This window comes from Coenobita brevimanus, chromosome 57, assembly GCF_032717465.1.
Source record: "Coenobita brevimanus isolate Jiangsu-jjx chromosome 57, ASM3271746v2, whole genome shotgun sequence".
NCBI classification, from domain to species: domain Eukaryota; kingdom Metazoa; phylum Arthropoda; class Malacostraca; order Decapoda; family Coenobitidae; genus Coenobita; species Coenobita brevimanus.
This window is the reverse complement of record NC_137010.1, coordinates 23,539,968-23,553,013: the sequence shown is the minus strand read 5'-3', so window position 1 is coordinate 23,553,013 and position 13,046 is coordinate 23,539,968. Positions and strand designations below refer to the sequence as shown.

The 13,046-nt window shown below is 41.3% G+C and overlaps 1 protein-coding gene across 1 annotated transcript in view; it reads right to left on the bottom strand.

Moving 5' to 3' along the window:
• Positions 1-13,046, bottom strand: part of LOC145401931 (regulator of G-protein signaling loco-like) — a 277,337-nt gene that overhangs the window by 8,176 nt on the left and 256,115 nt on the right. The window contains exon 15 of the mRNA XM_080274037.1: positions 4,704-4,810. Coding sequence (XP_080130163.1) covers positions 4,704-4,810 — 107 coding nt within the window. The remainder of the gene's footprint in view (positions 1-4,703; positions 4,811-13,046) is intronic.

The following is a 13,046-nucleotide window of genomic DNA, read 5'->3' as shown; positions in this document are numbered from 1 at the left end:
TCTCTAGAAACTTCTTCACTAAAGATCTATGAATGAATATCTGATCTACACAACCTCTTCCCTTCCTAAAGCCTCCCTGTTCTTCTCCAACTAATTCCTCTGTTATTTCCCTAACGCTGTCAATAAGTGTCCTACCATACACTTTTCCTATTATACTAAGAAGACAAATGCCCCTATGATTACCACACACTTCTTTTTCCCCTTTTCCTTTGTACAAGGGAATAATTATACCTGACTTCCAATCCTCCGGAACTCTACCTTCCTCCCAGGCCAATCGCACATCTTCTACATCCATTCTACTACTATCTCTCCCCCATGCTTCAACATTTCACCACACACTCCATCAATTCCTGGGGCTTTCCCCAATTTAACTTTCTTCATTGCTTCCACAACTTCTATCCTACTGATTTCTTCCTGTCTTCTCACCTCCCTCCTTCTCCCAGCCATTCCCCAGCCACTTATACTCGCATCACTTCCATCCTCTATGTTCAACAATTCCTTAAACTGTTCTCTCCATCTGCTCACTTTTTCTGCCTTCTACACTAGTAATCTACTATTTTTATATTTCACTCCCCTCCTAACGTCACTTCCACCCTGTCTTACTCTCTTCACCTCTTTCCAGAACACTTTCTTAAAGTCCCTCCACTTTACACTCAAATTCCTTCCAAATTCCTCATCCACTCTCTGACTCTCTCTTACTAATCTTTTCACCTCTCTCTTTCTTTCTGCATGTATCTCTCTCTTCCGCCTCTCAACTTCTTCCACGCCCCTATTTCTCATCCATTCATTGTAGGCTTTCTTCTTTTGTGCCACAGCCTGTCTCACCTCTTCAATTCCACCACACTGTTCCTTGCACCCCCCTCCGTCTTCTCTTTCTTCATCTCACACACCACATCACATGCTGCACATATTTCTTCTGTGAATATCCTGCACACACTTTCCACGTCCCCCATGTGCTCCAATTCATATTTGCCCAATCGTTCCTCCACTTCTCTCTTATATTCTGCCTTTTTCTCATCCTCTTGTAACCTTTCCAGTCTCCTTGCAAATACTCCTTCTTCCTGTCCTTCCCTTCTTCTATTACTCCATCTTATTTGTATCCTGATTCTGGCCACCACCACATAGTGGTCAGAAAGTCCAGTCCCCCAACCTCTATAAGCTTTTGCATCCATTACACATCTTCGCATCCTTTCATCCACACACACATAATCAATCATTGCCTTCCATTCATTCAGTTCACCACCCACCCTTCTCATCACTTGCCATGTATACCTGTGGATTATTTTGTGCCTAAAGAGGGTACTGGCTATCACCAACCCTCTCCCAGCACAAATGTCTACTAATACACTGCCATTCTCATCTATCTCAGCAGGCACACCCCACTCACCAACTATTCCATCCATCTTCACATTCCCTACTTTTACCATTCATATCACCGATCAAAAACACTCTCTCATTCCTTCCAAACTTTTCCATGCACACTTCCACATTTGTCCGGAACTCTTCTCTCACTCTCCTTGCATGATCTTGCGTTGGCGCATACACGCACACAATCGCCCACATTTGTATTCCATCTTTCAATCTTGCCCACACAATTCTTGACCCAACTGATCTATACTCTCTTATGTTCTTCGTCCATCTTTTACTCACAACTATACACACTCATTCTTTTGCCCTCTCATTCTCACCTACTCCTGCACATATACCCCATCCATACTCCCATTCTCTCACACTCTCACCTCCCCATTTAGTTTCAGTTACTCCACATACATCAACTTTCGCACCCTCAAGCACCTGGACGATCTCTCTCTCTTTCACCTCATCATTCGCACCTCTTACATTCCATGTTCCGATTATCATGTCCTTTGTCCGGTCCTTGGTTGTCATCTTTTGGTCAGTCCTTGTCTGAGGCTTCTTGTTTGTCTTTTTAGTTAGTTGTTTTCCAGGGAGGGGCACTAACCCTCCTCCAACCCTTTCAGTCGCCTTGTACGACAAGCAGGGATACTGGGGTAGTATTCTTGAAAACCCCTACTCCCAGGGGTAAAATTGCACAATCCATAGGTTAAAATTGTGTGAGACTGAAAGAATGTGATGTGTGAGGTTGTTATTGCTGACCAATCCATCTGTCTGGCCTAGCAGAACCATCAAACGCAAGCTAGCAACTATCCCTGCAGCACTATTCTGGGTAGTGAATAGATGTTCCCTTGTGGCTGACAACATCTCACCACAGTAAGGAATAGTATGGAAGTTTGGTTCCTGGATGGATCCCACAGCTGTGTCTCTCCACCCAGTGAACAGGGCACCATACTGGGCTCATTACACCCAGTGGTTATATGGCTACCACCAAGCATTGTAAAAAGTTTCCTAGGGTACAGGAAACCATAAAACTTGTCACTCATGTATAGAGCCACCTAAAATAGGAAAAAAAAAGGGGGGGGGGCCAAGGCTAGGCTACTGTAGTCATACTGCACATTCTTCGTCTCATATTTACCTAGCACTCTTTATACCTTCCATTTATTTACCATATATGTTTACCATGTTCTTTCTACTACTTCTTCCTTCCATGCATTAAACTTTTCACTCGCACCTAGCTTTCCACCCAGTTCTGTTGTTTCCTAATTTCCCTACACTTTCTCCCCCCTCTCTTATAGTCCTCCTCCTCCTCCTCCTCCTTCTTCTTCTTCTTCTTCTACATCCCAAATGCTTCCCCGAACCTCTCTTCCTTTTATTTCCTTGCCTCTTCTATCCACCACTCACTCCTTTCACACTTTTCTCCCACCTTCGTCTCATATTTTTTCCCATCTCCCTTCTTTAATACCCATATTTCCTTCAGCTTTATATCAATTTCTTATTCTTTTTCACTCTGTTATTCTCCCATTATGTATTTTGTCGCTATTCTCTCCTCCTCCTGTATTCTCTAAAGCTTCACCACTTAACATTTTATGTAACATGTGACTTCACAGGATATAGATTAACTTGATAAGATAGTAAGTTTTTTCCTCTAAACTTGATAACAGTGCAGGAAGAAAAAGCACACACCACAAGCTTAAACCAAAAGAAATTTAGATATTATACATATATACAAAGAGGAAGTACACGACCTCAGCTAACCCAGTGAAATACATGAAAAGTGAGGCAATGGAAAAATAGTGGGACAGTGTTTGAAGTGCAGCCAAATCTACCAATAACCCGTACTTTTAACTATCATATTAATTTTTACAGCCGTGCTCCCAAGAAGTCATGCTTCTCATTCAGAAACTTGCCAACTCTGCCAATTCATGTATAAATTCACACAGCATTCCAAGGCTCATATAACTAAATGTCTGTGGGCTGAATCAGGACATCAGGGAGACCATGATGAAAGTTAATAATATCAGTCCAACAGTAATGTAATTATATGCAATTATCCCCAGAAATCTGAATGAATCTTGGAGAGGAGTCACTAAACAGTTGACATATAATTAAAGAGATGTATTTTTACCATAACACCATCAGTAATGAGGGTGTTGTATATTAAGCTGTGAAATCTCTTGTAGTGTTGGAGAGCATGTGAACTATGAGCTGAGCTTTGACACATCAAATGACTTTGTGAGAAATACTTCATTTTGACCCTTATATTTCAGCTGGGAATAGTGTACAGTTTGTCCATTTTCCCACCAAAAATATGAAATCTAAATCACATTATGGCTTTATCTGTTACTTACAGTAAAAGTCCTCTCATTCGGCATCTGGTCTTAGGGTATTTCCGGTCTTTCGATGGTTTTCATAAATAGTCCCATTACGAAAGTTCTCTGCTCTTCTGGTACATGCTGTGTCAATCGGCACCCTGAAGGAGTCGCCGGCTTGCCACTGGTACCCGTGCACCCATAGTTGCCACACTGGCGCTGTGGCGCTAGATCTAGTGCTTTCCATAGTAATTTAGTACTTTGTAATAATTTAGCGCCAATAAATAATTGATCTTCTTCTATATCTAGCAGGTTTTCAAGTCCAATTTTGCGTGAAAATTTTAACTGTTCACCTATAGTTACTGCGTTTTAAAGCTGAGCTTAGCGCTTCTGAACATTTCTGCTTGCCAACACTGCATGCGTCATCGGCCATCATGACTCGTGAGAGTCTGACTTTGTGAGCGAGACCCTTCAAGAGTTTGGAAACTTTGTTGTGCTATTTTACTATGTACATATGTAAATACACCTAGGTTCATGTGTATTGTATCATTAAATACCTTAAATATATGTTGCTTATTAAATATTTAGTGCCTGAATAATAATACTTGCTAGACACTGTGACTGCACTGGGGTGACCGACCATGATTGTTAGAAACTTTTTGGCAGGTTTTCCCAGTCAACTGGCAGTTTCTGCTCTTTTGGCACCTGCTTGGTCCCGAAGATGCTGAATGAGAGGACTTTACTGTATAAGTTTTTGTAATTAAAGTTTATTTCTAGACCACCAGGTATCATATCATATCTCCCATTGCTGCAAGGGCAACTGTTCCCCTTTATACTGGCTTTCATCAGACAATTATATTCAGCTCAAGAAGTATCTTTCATATTCAAGAAGTTGAAGGGTAATTTACTAAAGTCTGGCAAGAAATGTCTGTGAATGTTAAGTGACTCTGGCCCTGATTCCGTACATGGCACACACTCCTGGGTTGCCTAACCTCACTTCACCTCACCATCCAACACCACCTCCTTTCATCAACTTACTTGAGGTTGGTCACATTTAAGGAAGTCTGGGAGTTCAAAATTTATTTCTGTTCCTCGCTGGTCATCTAGTCTGCTTCTTTGTGCTCGCTTCAGTCCTTCATACAGTTCTGAAAGTTAGTAAAGTGTAAATACTGACTGATTACCAACCAGTTTCTAGCTTTCGTTTCCTCTCTATGCACTGGAAACGAGCATAACTGACATTACTTCCATGACATAATACTTAACATTATTACAAACACTGTTCCATCAAAAACTGCCACCACTGCCATTACCAGCTACATCCACAAGTACCACACATACATGCTACACAATCACCACAACCTAAAGTACAGTACCACACACAAATTAAGCTTTTCAACTACAAGTAACACAACATACACACATGTAGCGCTTTATACCCATTACAACAACCACCCACATCTTGCCTTACTATCACACCCATCAACCCCCATGCACACAATGGAGAAGAGAGTGGATGCAGTTAATGGCAGTTTCCACATTGTTGTAGTTCTTACCCAGTTTGTGCCTGTTTTTAAAAGGACTGATAAGCTCAAGTGTCCTGTTAAGTGGTCAGTATTCAATTCATAAAAGGAGTCGTAAGTTAACAGCCAGTTAAGCTTTAATTTCTCCTAAAACTGAAGGTGAGAGGCAGCTAAGCTTTGTTTACATCCCATCTGGCCTGGCAGTTTTCACTGCTGATGTTTCTGTTGTAAAATTCAATGTATATATTTTTTCCAACATGCCGAGGTCATTAACCCAATCTACAGGAATTGAAGGTAAAGGAACTGAGAAGGGTAGGGACTCAGAAGAGGGGGGGGGGGGACAAAATCTGGCTATTGTTGTCCAACTCGATTAACCCTATCACATCAAGGGGTGTGCGTAAATTCTGGCTGTGGTGCGTAACTCTTGCTCATGAGCTTTTGGAAAAGTCGCATAGAGATATTTTACTTCTAACGCTCATAGGAAAGTTACTAATCACAGAAAGGCCACTCTGGTCTCATTTTGAAGATGAAGAGTTTTGCTCTGTCATACATTGTTCACAAGACAATATATACAAAATAAAATGCAAAAAAAAAAGTGAGCAGAAGTTAGCTGACATGCTAAAGTTTTACACTTTCCTATTAAAAAAAAAAAAAATTGCTTCAATATGTAGCAGAATAAATTTCCTTTCCAATAATGCATTATTTGTTGTATTTTCTTCCATAGTAACGCTGTACTGTATATATATGAAAGAAAAAGGAGCCTAAGTGTTTGGCGGGCGGTCAAAAGGTGTACGTCCTACCTGTGAGGAACCTCACACAACACTGAGTTGAGCAAAACAAGTAAGCACACACGCGCCAGCTGTGGCAGGCTTAGCTCCACCCACTTTTGCCCATCATCCAACAAAAATGACGACTCCCTAAATATTTCTTTAGAGATAACATTGGATGACGTGCAAAGTCGTCACACTGATGTCAGAGGTTGACAAACGAATAACGGCCCAGCCAGTCATCGGTATGTGTATGGGTTAAGAGGTTAAATTTCTAAGAGAAAAAATAAAAGAGCCAGCAGAAGAGCAAAATAAACCATGTGGTGAGATAGGCAAACTGATGTCAGGAATTAAACAACTGAAAGAAGAGTTAAACAGGGTGGTAAACCAGCATTCAAAGTCACAAGAGAAAGCTAAACATCTGGTAGAGAAGGGCGAGAATACTGACAGTAAACTTCAACGGACGAAAGAAATAGCCAACATATGCAAGGAAGAACAAAGACAATATGCTGTAAGACCTAAGCACAAAAGTAAAGAGCATGCTAGAGAGAGGTGAATGTAAAGAATCTGTACCTGGATAACTGGTGCCATGAAAAAAAAAGTTAAAATTTTTAAGGGACATAGTAGGAAGAGAGGTCAGTGCTAATATTTGGACAGAAGGAAAAAGAAATAAAATCAAGAATGGCAAAAGATTAAGAGGAGAAGAAATCTACAGAGAACCTACGCAAGTTAACAGATGCTTTAAGCAATAAGGAAACAGTAGGATTCAGCAGGATTAAAAAGTATGAAAAGTATAAAATCAGACCCATCAAAGTGACCTGGCAGTACACAAATTGTGGACGAAAGTCTAGGCACAGTAAGAGAGCTAAAGGATACTGATGATAAGAAATCTGAGCAAGGAGGATATGGATGTATCAAAAGAAAGGCTCAAAAAGGCCAAAAAATGAACTGTGAGAGAACTGAAGAAAAGAACGCTCATTATTTCTGTAAGGTTGTGGGATTGCAAATAAGGCAGTGGTAGACAAAGAGGGTATAAGTGACTTAAGCAATGTGGAAGGATTGAGGAGGAGAAGCAATCACTACTTAAGGGTTTTGTATAGCAATGAGGATGGAATGATATCTACACCCACCGCAAATTGACTTAGGACCTACACACGGAATTGCTATGGGAGAGTTGTCTGTCACTGCTTTGTGTTTCCACCTCTATCAAGTGAAGTTTTTGGGCAAGAAGTAACTGGGAACTCCTCTGGTGTTGGCAGGAGGTGGTGAAACACTTAGCACGTCAGTGCTTGCCCAGAAGCGAGAGTGGGAGTATGTGTTCCCGTCGTTCCGAGCTTGCACCTTCCTCTTTTTTCATGTGGATTACTGTTTGCTCTGTTATTTTCCTAGAAACGAGTTGTCATGCCTGGAATGTATTGCTCAAGGGATGAGAGGGTCCGTATCATTGCATGGAGGCAGGATAATGACCCTATCAACACGATTTGTGAATGTACTGGACGTGCAAATTCGACCGTCATGAAGATTCATGCTGCAGCGTGTGGCCTGCCACCTGATGTCATACCAGAGTACAAGCATGACGGCGGAAAGAAGTGGACGACTTCCAGAGGTACAAATATGCTTCTGAAGAGGGAAGTAATCAAGAATCCTTGACTGACAGCAGCAGAATTGAAGAGAATGCATCCCCAGCTGTTACAAGATGTTTCAATTCAAAGTATCCAACATCACTTCCAGAAGGAGCTGGGGTTGTCAAGCCGCACTGCAGCCAAGAAACCACTTCTCACTGACCGCATGAAGAAGCAGTGCAATCAGTTTGCCAAGAAGTATGCACACTGGACATCGAATGAGTAGAGAAAAGTTATGTTTTCTGATGAAAGCACATTTCAAGTGTTCTAGGTGCATTTTGCCAAGGTTCGTCGCCATGCCTCCCGTAGTCTATATAACCCTGCTAACACAGTGCCGACTGTTAAGCACCCACAATCAGTAATGGTATAGGGGTGTTTCTCAGGTGAACTGGGAAGGGGAGGCCTCCACTTTCTTCATAAGAACTTGATGATGGATGGTGGCCAGTACATTCAAGTTCTGACAGATCTTTTGTTAAACTTTTATTTGCTATTCATGGGTGCGATTTTTTCATGCACAATTCAGCTCCATGTCACAAGTCAAGAAAGATGACAAAATGGCTTCAGGATAATCGGACTGAGGTCCTCAACTGGCCTGGCAACAGTCCGGATCTAAATCCTATAGAAAACTACTGGGCAAAGATGAAGAAATTCAATGGAGAGAAGAAGACACCCAATCTGGACAACCTCAAGACTGAACTGACAAATGTTTGGTGCAAAGAAATGTCCCTAGATTACTTTTGAGATCTAAGTGATTCCAGGCCAAAACGCAACCATCCATCATCCAATTCTACGTTGCTCCATGAGAAGCGTAGAAGCCCGGGGCTAGGCAATTTGGTCCTGACATTTAAGATGAGAGTGACCAGCCTCACTCATCCCTGAGTGGCATTACATGAGCAATAACCCCAACCACCCCTTGGATAATAAACCTTAACCGGCTCAATCCAATTGGAGGTCTGTAATTACCCACTAAACCACCAGCTGCCATAATTTGGTTATGTGGTTAACACCACCCGGCGTAGTAAATGGTTTCCTGGTGTACGCATCCAACTTGTCCTAAAAAACAAGGGACACATGATTTCATATTAATGAATGGCATTTCATGACCAAACATTGTGATATACTATGATTTCTGTGTTTTTTAATACCTTGTGGGGGGAGGTTCCAAGTCAATTTGCAGTAGTTGTAAGTTAACAAATAACTCAGAGTCAAATGGCCACCCCGTACAGGATTATGGCATCTGGCAATAGATAAATAGATAGATAGTAAGTTACCTGAGGTGAGACATTCTATACAAAACAGTAAACCAGATGAGGTGTGCTTGACAGAGACTAAACTTGATCCTAAAATTGCAAGTCAAGTCTTGAAGACAGAAGACTATGAAATATGAGGGAGAGACTGGACAGGAAAGGATGGTGAAGGAGTGATGATATTGATAGGGAAGGAACTGCAGGTAAAAGAAATGGAAACTGATGCTACTCAAGCTGAAGTGGTAGCAGTGCAAGTAATAACTAAAAGAGAATATTGGTAGTTACAGTTTATATGCCACTGTTTCATAATTAGAGGAATACAGTGAAGTCGTTAACAAAACCGAGCAAAGTACAAGAAATATACTTAGGTAATTGTGGTGACCAAGTTGAGTTATTTTAATTGAGATTTTAAGAGTAATGTTGATTGGTATGATCTGGAACCGGAAGCAGAAGACAATACTGTACTTGGAATGATAAGTTATTAACCCCTGCCAAGCTGCAGACCTCATATGAGTTATAATGAAGGTCTGCATGGGCCACACTGCAAGCCTCATATGAGGTACAATTTACATTGGTTATAAAACAGTAACTCTGGGGAGGTAAACTACCTTATAAAGAATCAGCGTGGTGGGGGTTAAATGCAGAATTTGATTACAATCTTTATCAACATGTTAAAGAACTTACAGGAGTTAGGGGTGATGATAAATAATCCATCCTAGGCTTGGTTTTCACAAGGCAAGAAAATGAAATGGAAGAAACAGACTACCAGTACTCTCCAACCTTTGAGATAAATGACCATGCAGTAATTAAGTTCATATTATCATAGATAGTGGTACAGGGGGGCGCTCACCATCCACTCACTCGATGTAGTGTTGCACTGGATGTCTGCCTGTGGGTAACTTTACACTCCCTCTTCTTTCTTTCCTTCATTCTTTCCTCTTCCTTTTGCCTATGGGTAACTCTACACTGAGTGACAAACCAAATAGTTTCTTGTACACCAGGAAACCAATTTACTGTGCTAGGTGGTAACCATATAACCAAATTATGGTACCTGGTGGTCAGTGGGTAATTAAGGTGCTCCAGTCAGATTAAGCCTGTGTAGGTTTATATCCAAGGGGTAGTTGGGTTTTATTGCTCATGTAATGCCACTCAGGGATGAGTGAAGCTGGTCACTCTCATCTTAAATGTCAGGACCAACTTGCCTAGCCCCAGGTTCCTACGCTCCTCATGGGGCGACACAGGATTGGATGATGGATGGATGGATTATCATAGATGCAGTTTGGATTTATACCAGGCAAAGGAACCACTGATGCCATATTCATTGCTCAACAGCTTCAGGACAAATATATATATATTTTTTTTTTTTTTTTTTTTTTTTTTTTTTTTTTGAGAAGGCTTTGACAGAGTTCCTAGGGAGGTGGTGAAGTGGGCAATGGGAAAGTTTGGGATCGAGGAGTGACTTGTTAGAGTGGTTATGACTATACGTATGTGTGCCCGCACCCACGTGAGAGTGAGTGGAAATTTGAGTGATATTTCCTTGGATGTTGGTGTGCATCAGGGGTCTGTCTTTGGCCCCTTATTGTTTATCATGGTGCTTGAAACCCACTCAAGCGACTTCATAGATGGACTCCCACGGGAGATGTATGCCAGTAATTTGGTGTTGATTGCAGAGAATGAAAGGGAGGCAGAGGAAAGATTTAGGAAGTGGAGAGATGGTATGGGGCACAAGAGCTTGAGAGTAGAGATACAACAAAAGTGATGGTATCTACGGTTAGTGACAGTATTGTCAAAGAAAAGGGAAAGTGGCTATGTGCTGTTTGCCACACAGGCATGGGAAGTAATTCCATCCTGTGCAGTGTTTGTGATAAGTGGGTGCATAAGAGATGTAGTGGTATTAGAGGTAGACTGCAAGACAAGACAATACTTATTTCATGTGTGTGGTATGTCAGGGAGAGCATGTAGCGATCATCAAGTGTGAGAGGATTGTTCTTGCTGGTAAGTCTCTTGTGTGTGTGGATGAGTTTTGTTATTTGGGAGACATGTTACGTGCTGGAGGTGGGGCTGAAGTGTGGCAAGAGTGAAGAGTTGTTAGAAGAAGTTTAGGGAGCTGTTGCCTCTCCTGACATTGAGAGGGTTCTCCCTCCATGCTAAGGGATCTTTGTATGTGATATGCATTACGAGTGTAATGCTGTATGGCATTGACACCTGGGCAATAAAGGAAGAGGATATTCAAAGACTTAAACATACAGAAATAACAGTGATTAGGTGGATGTGCAATATGTCCTTGAATGCAAGGTCTGGGGGGCGAGGTTTTTGATGGAAGAGTTAAGAGAAAGGATGGGGCTGAAGTGTATTAGTGTTGTGATGAGGAGGGGTAGATTTAGATGGTACTGGTCATGTGGAGAGAATGGGCAATGATCATTGGGTGCAAAAAGTAAGAAGTGTGTTAGGGATGAGGTTGCAAGAGGCAGACCAAAAAAGACCTGGGACGTGGTCACAGAATGTGACCTCAGGGATACGGGACTGAATAGGGAGGCTGCCGGAGATGGAGCAGCATGGAGAATCACCATTAGATGACCAAAGCTGGTGCATGCAAGCCAGTTGGAGCCTTTATAAATGAAACAATTATCATATATAACTGACAGTAATGACCACTACAAATAAGTTTATAATTATAAAAGAGAAATTAATCAAGAACTAAGAAGATTATCATCATCATCAGCTTGACTTCCTTTCCCACCCTCGGGCACGGTGAGGAGTAGCAACGTCCAGACGGCCAAAGTTTGCCTAGTTCAATGGGCCATGCTTCCTTTCACTTATCATTCAAGCCCTCGACATCCTGGCTCCATCTTATAGGCTGAAAAAATTTTACTATGTTCTGTAGCTTCACATATACCTATCTGATAGAAGATACTATCATGAAATACAGTGAGAAGAGGAATTATATTTGGTAGATGTAAAAACTCAGTATAAATGATTCTGTGATATTAAAATCTGGGGTAATAATAATAATAATCTGGCCTTTTGTTTCTCAAAAGCGCCAGTTCTTCCTTTGGGAATTCACTAGCGCTCGACACCCATACATTATTTTTACAATTACAAGAATTGTGACATTTCTTGTATATAATACAAGCTACATCATATATACATGAAAGTGGCAATAATTAAACCCTATAATCATCCGTTATAGTACCTCTCTCCAGGTCATAGCATTTTGAAAAAAGAAAGGATTTCAGCTGTCTCTTAAAGGATTCAACAGCAGAGAGTTGTCTTACGGACAATGACAATCTGTTACATAATCTAGGGTATGTACAGAAATACATACCCAAATTTAAAGGAAGAAAGACATGTACAGATACAGAAGATAAGCATATGCAAGGTACATGCAATCTAGAAATATTTATGTACACAGTTATTAGGAGGGATGCTGAAATAAAATTTGAGAGAGATATAGTGGCCAGATGAGTTGAGGAACCCAAGTTCCTCTATAGCTATGTGAATAGCAAAGTGAAAACTATCCATCCATCCTCCCATCATCCAATCCTACGTTGCCCCATGAGGAGCGTAGGAGCCTGGGGCTGGGCAACTGGTCCTGACATTTCAAATGAGAGTGACCAATCTCACCGACCAATTTTGGATTTTTTTTTTTTTTGGCTCAAACCTCCGCTTTTGGTGAGAAACATCGAAAATTCATAGAGAAATTGCTCACCTGAGATTTAAAAATACTGAATAGAGGTAGTAGTACCCCTTACCTTACTGGCTTTTCTATCAGGCTGGCTCCAAAGAAAACAAGTTCTATGGGAAGGTAACTATTCCACACCACTCGTAAACGGTATTTATTTATTCATTTGGTACGAATTTATATGCAGTACGAGAGTATACTGGTTTTCACACAGTAATATAAGCAATATAAGCATTGTTTCACTCACCAAAAACATCAACATACCTTACCTTTTTTGGCAACATTACCTGATCATCATTTCTGACTGTTTCTTCCTCTAATGTTACGTAAACTTTGTCCTCCACATTGTCATCGATTGGGGAATCACTCTGGCCTTGAATTTCGTACCGTGGCACGACATGTCTTTACTGGCCAGGTCACTGGTAACAGGTGAATTGCCGAGACAATGGCGTGCAGGGGGGAAGGTCATGCGGGGTAAGGCATTGTCCCTGCCTGGCATCATGTAGAGGAAAGTGTCCCGTGTATATGTACCAAAAATCACGA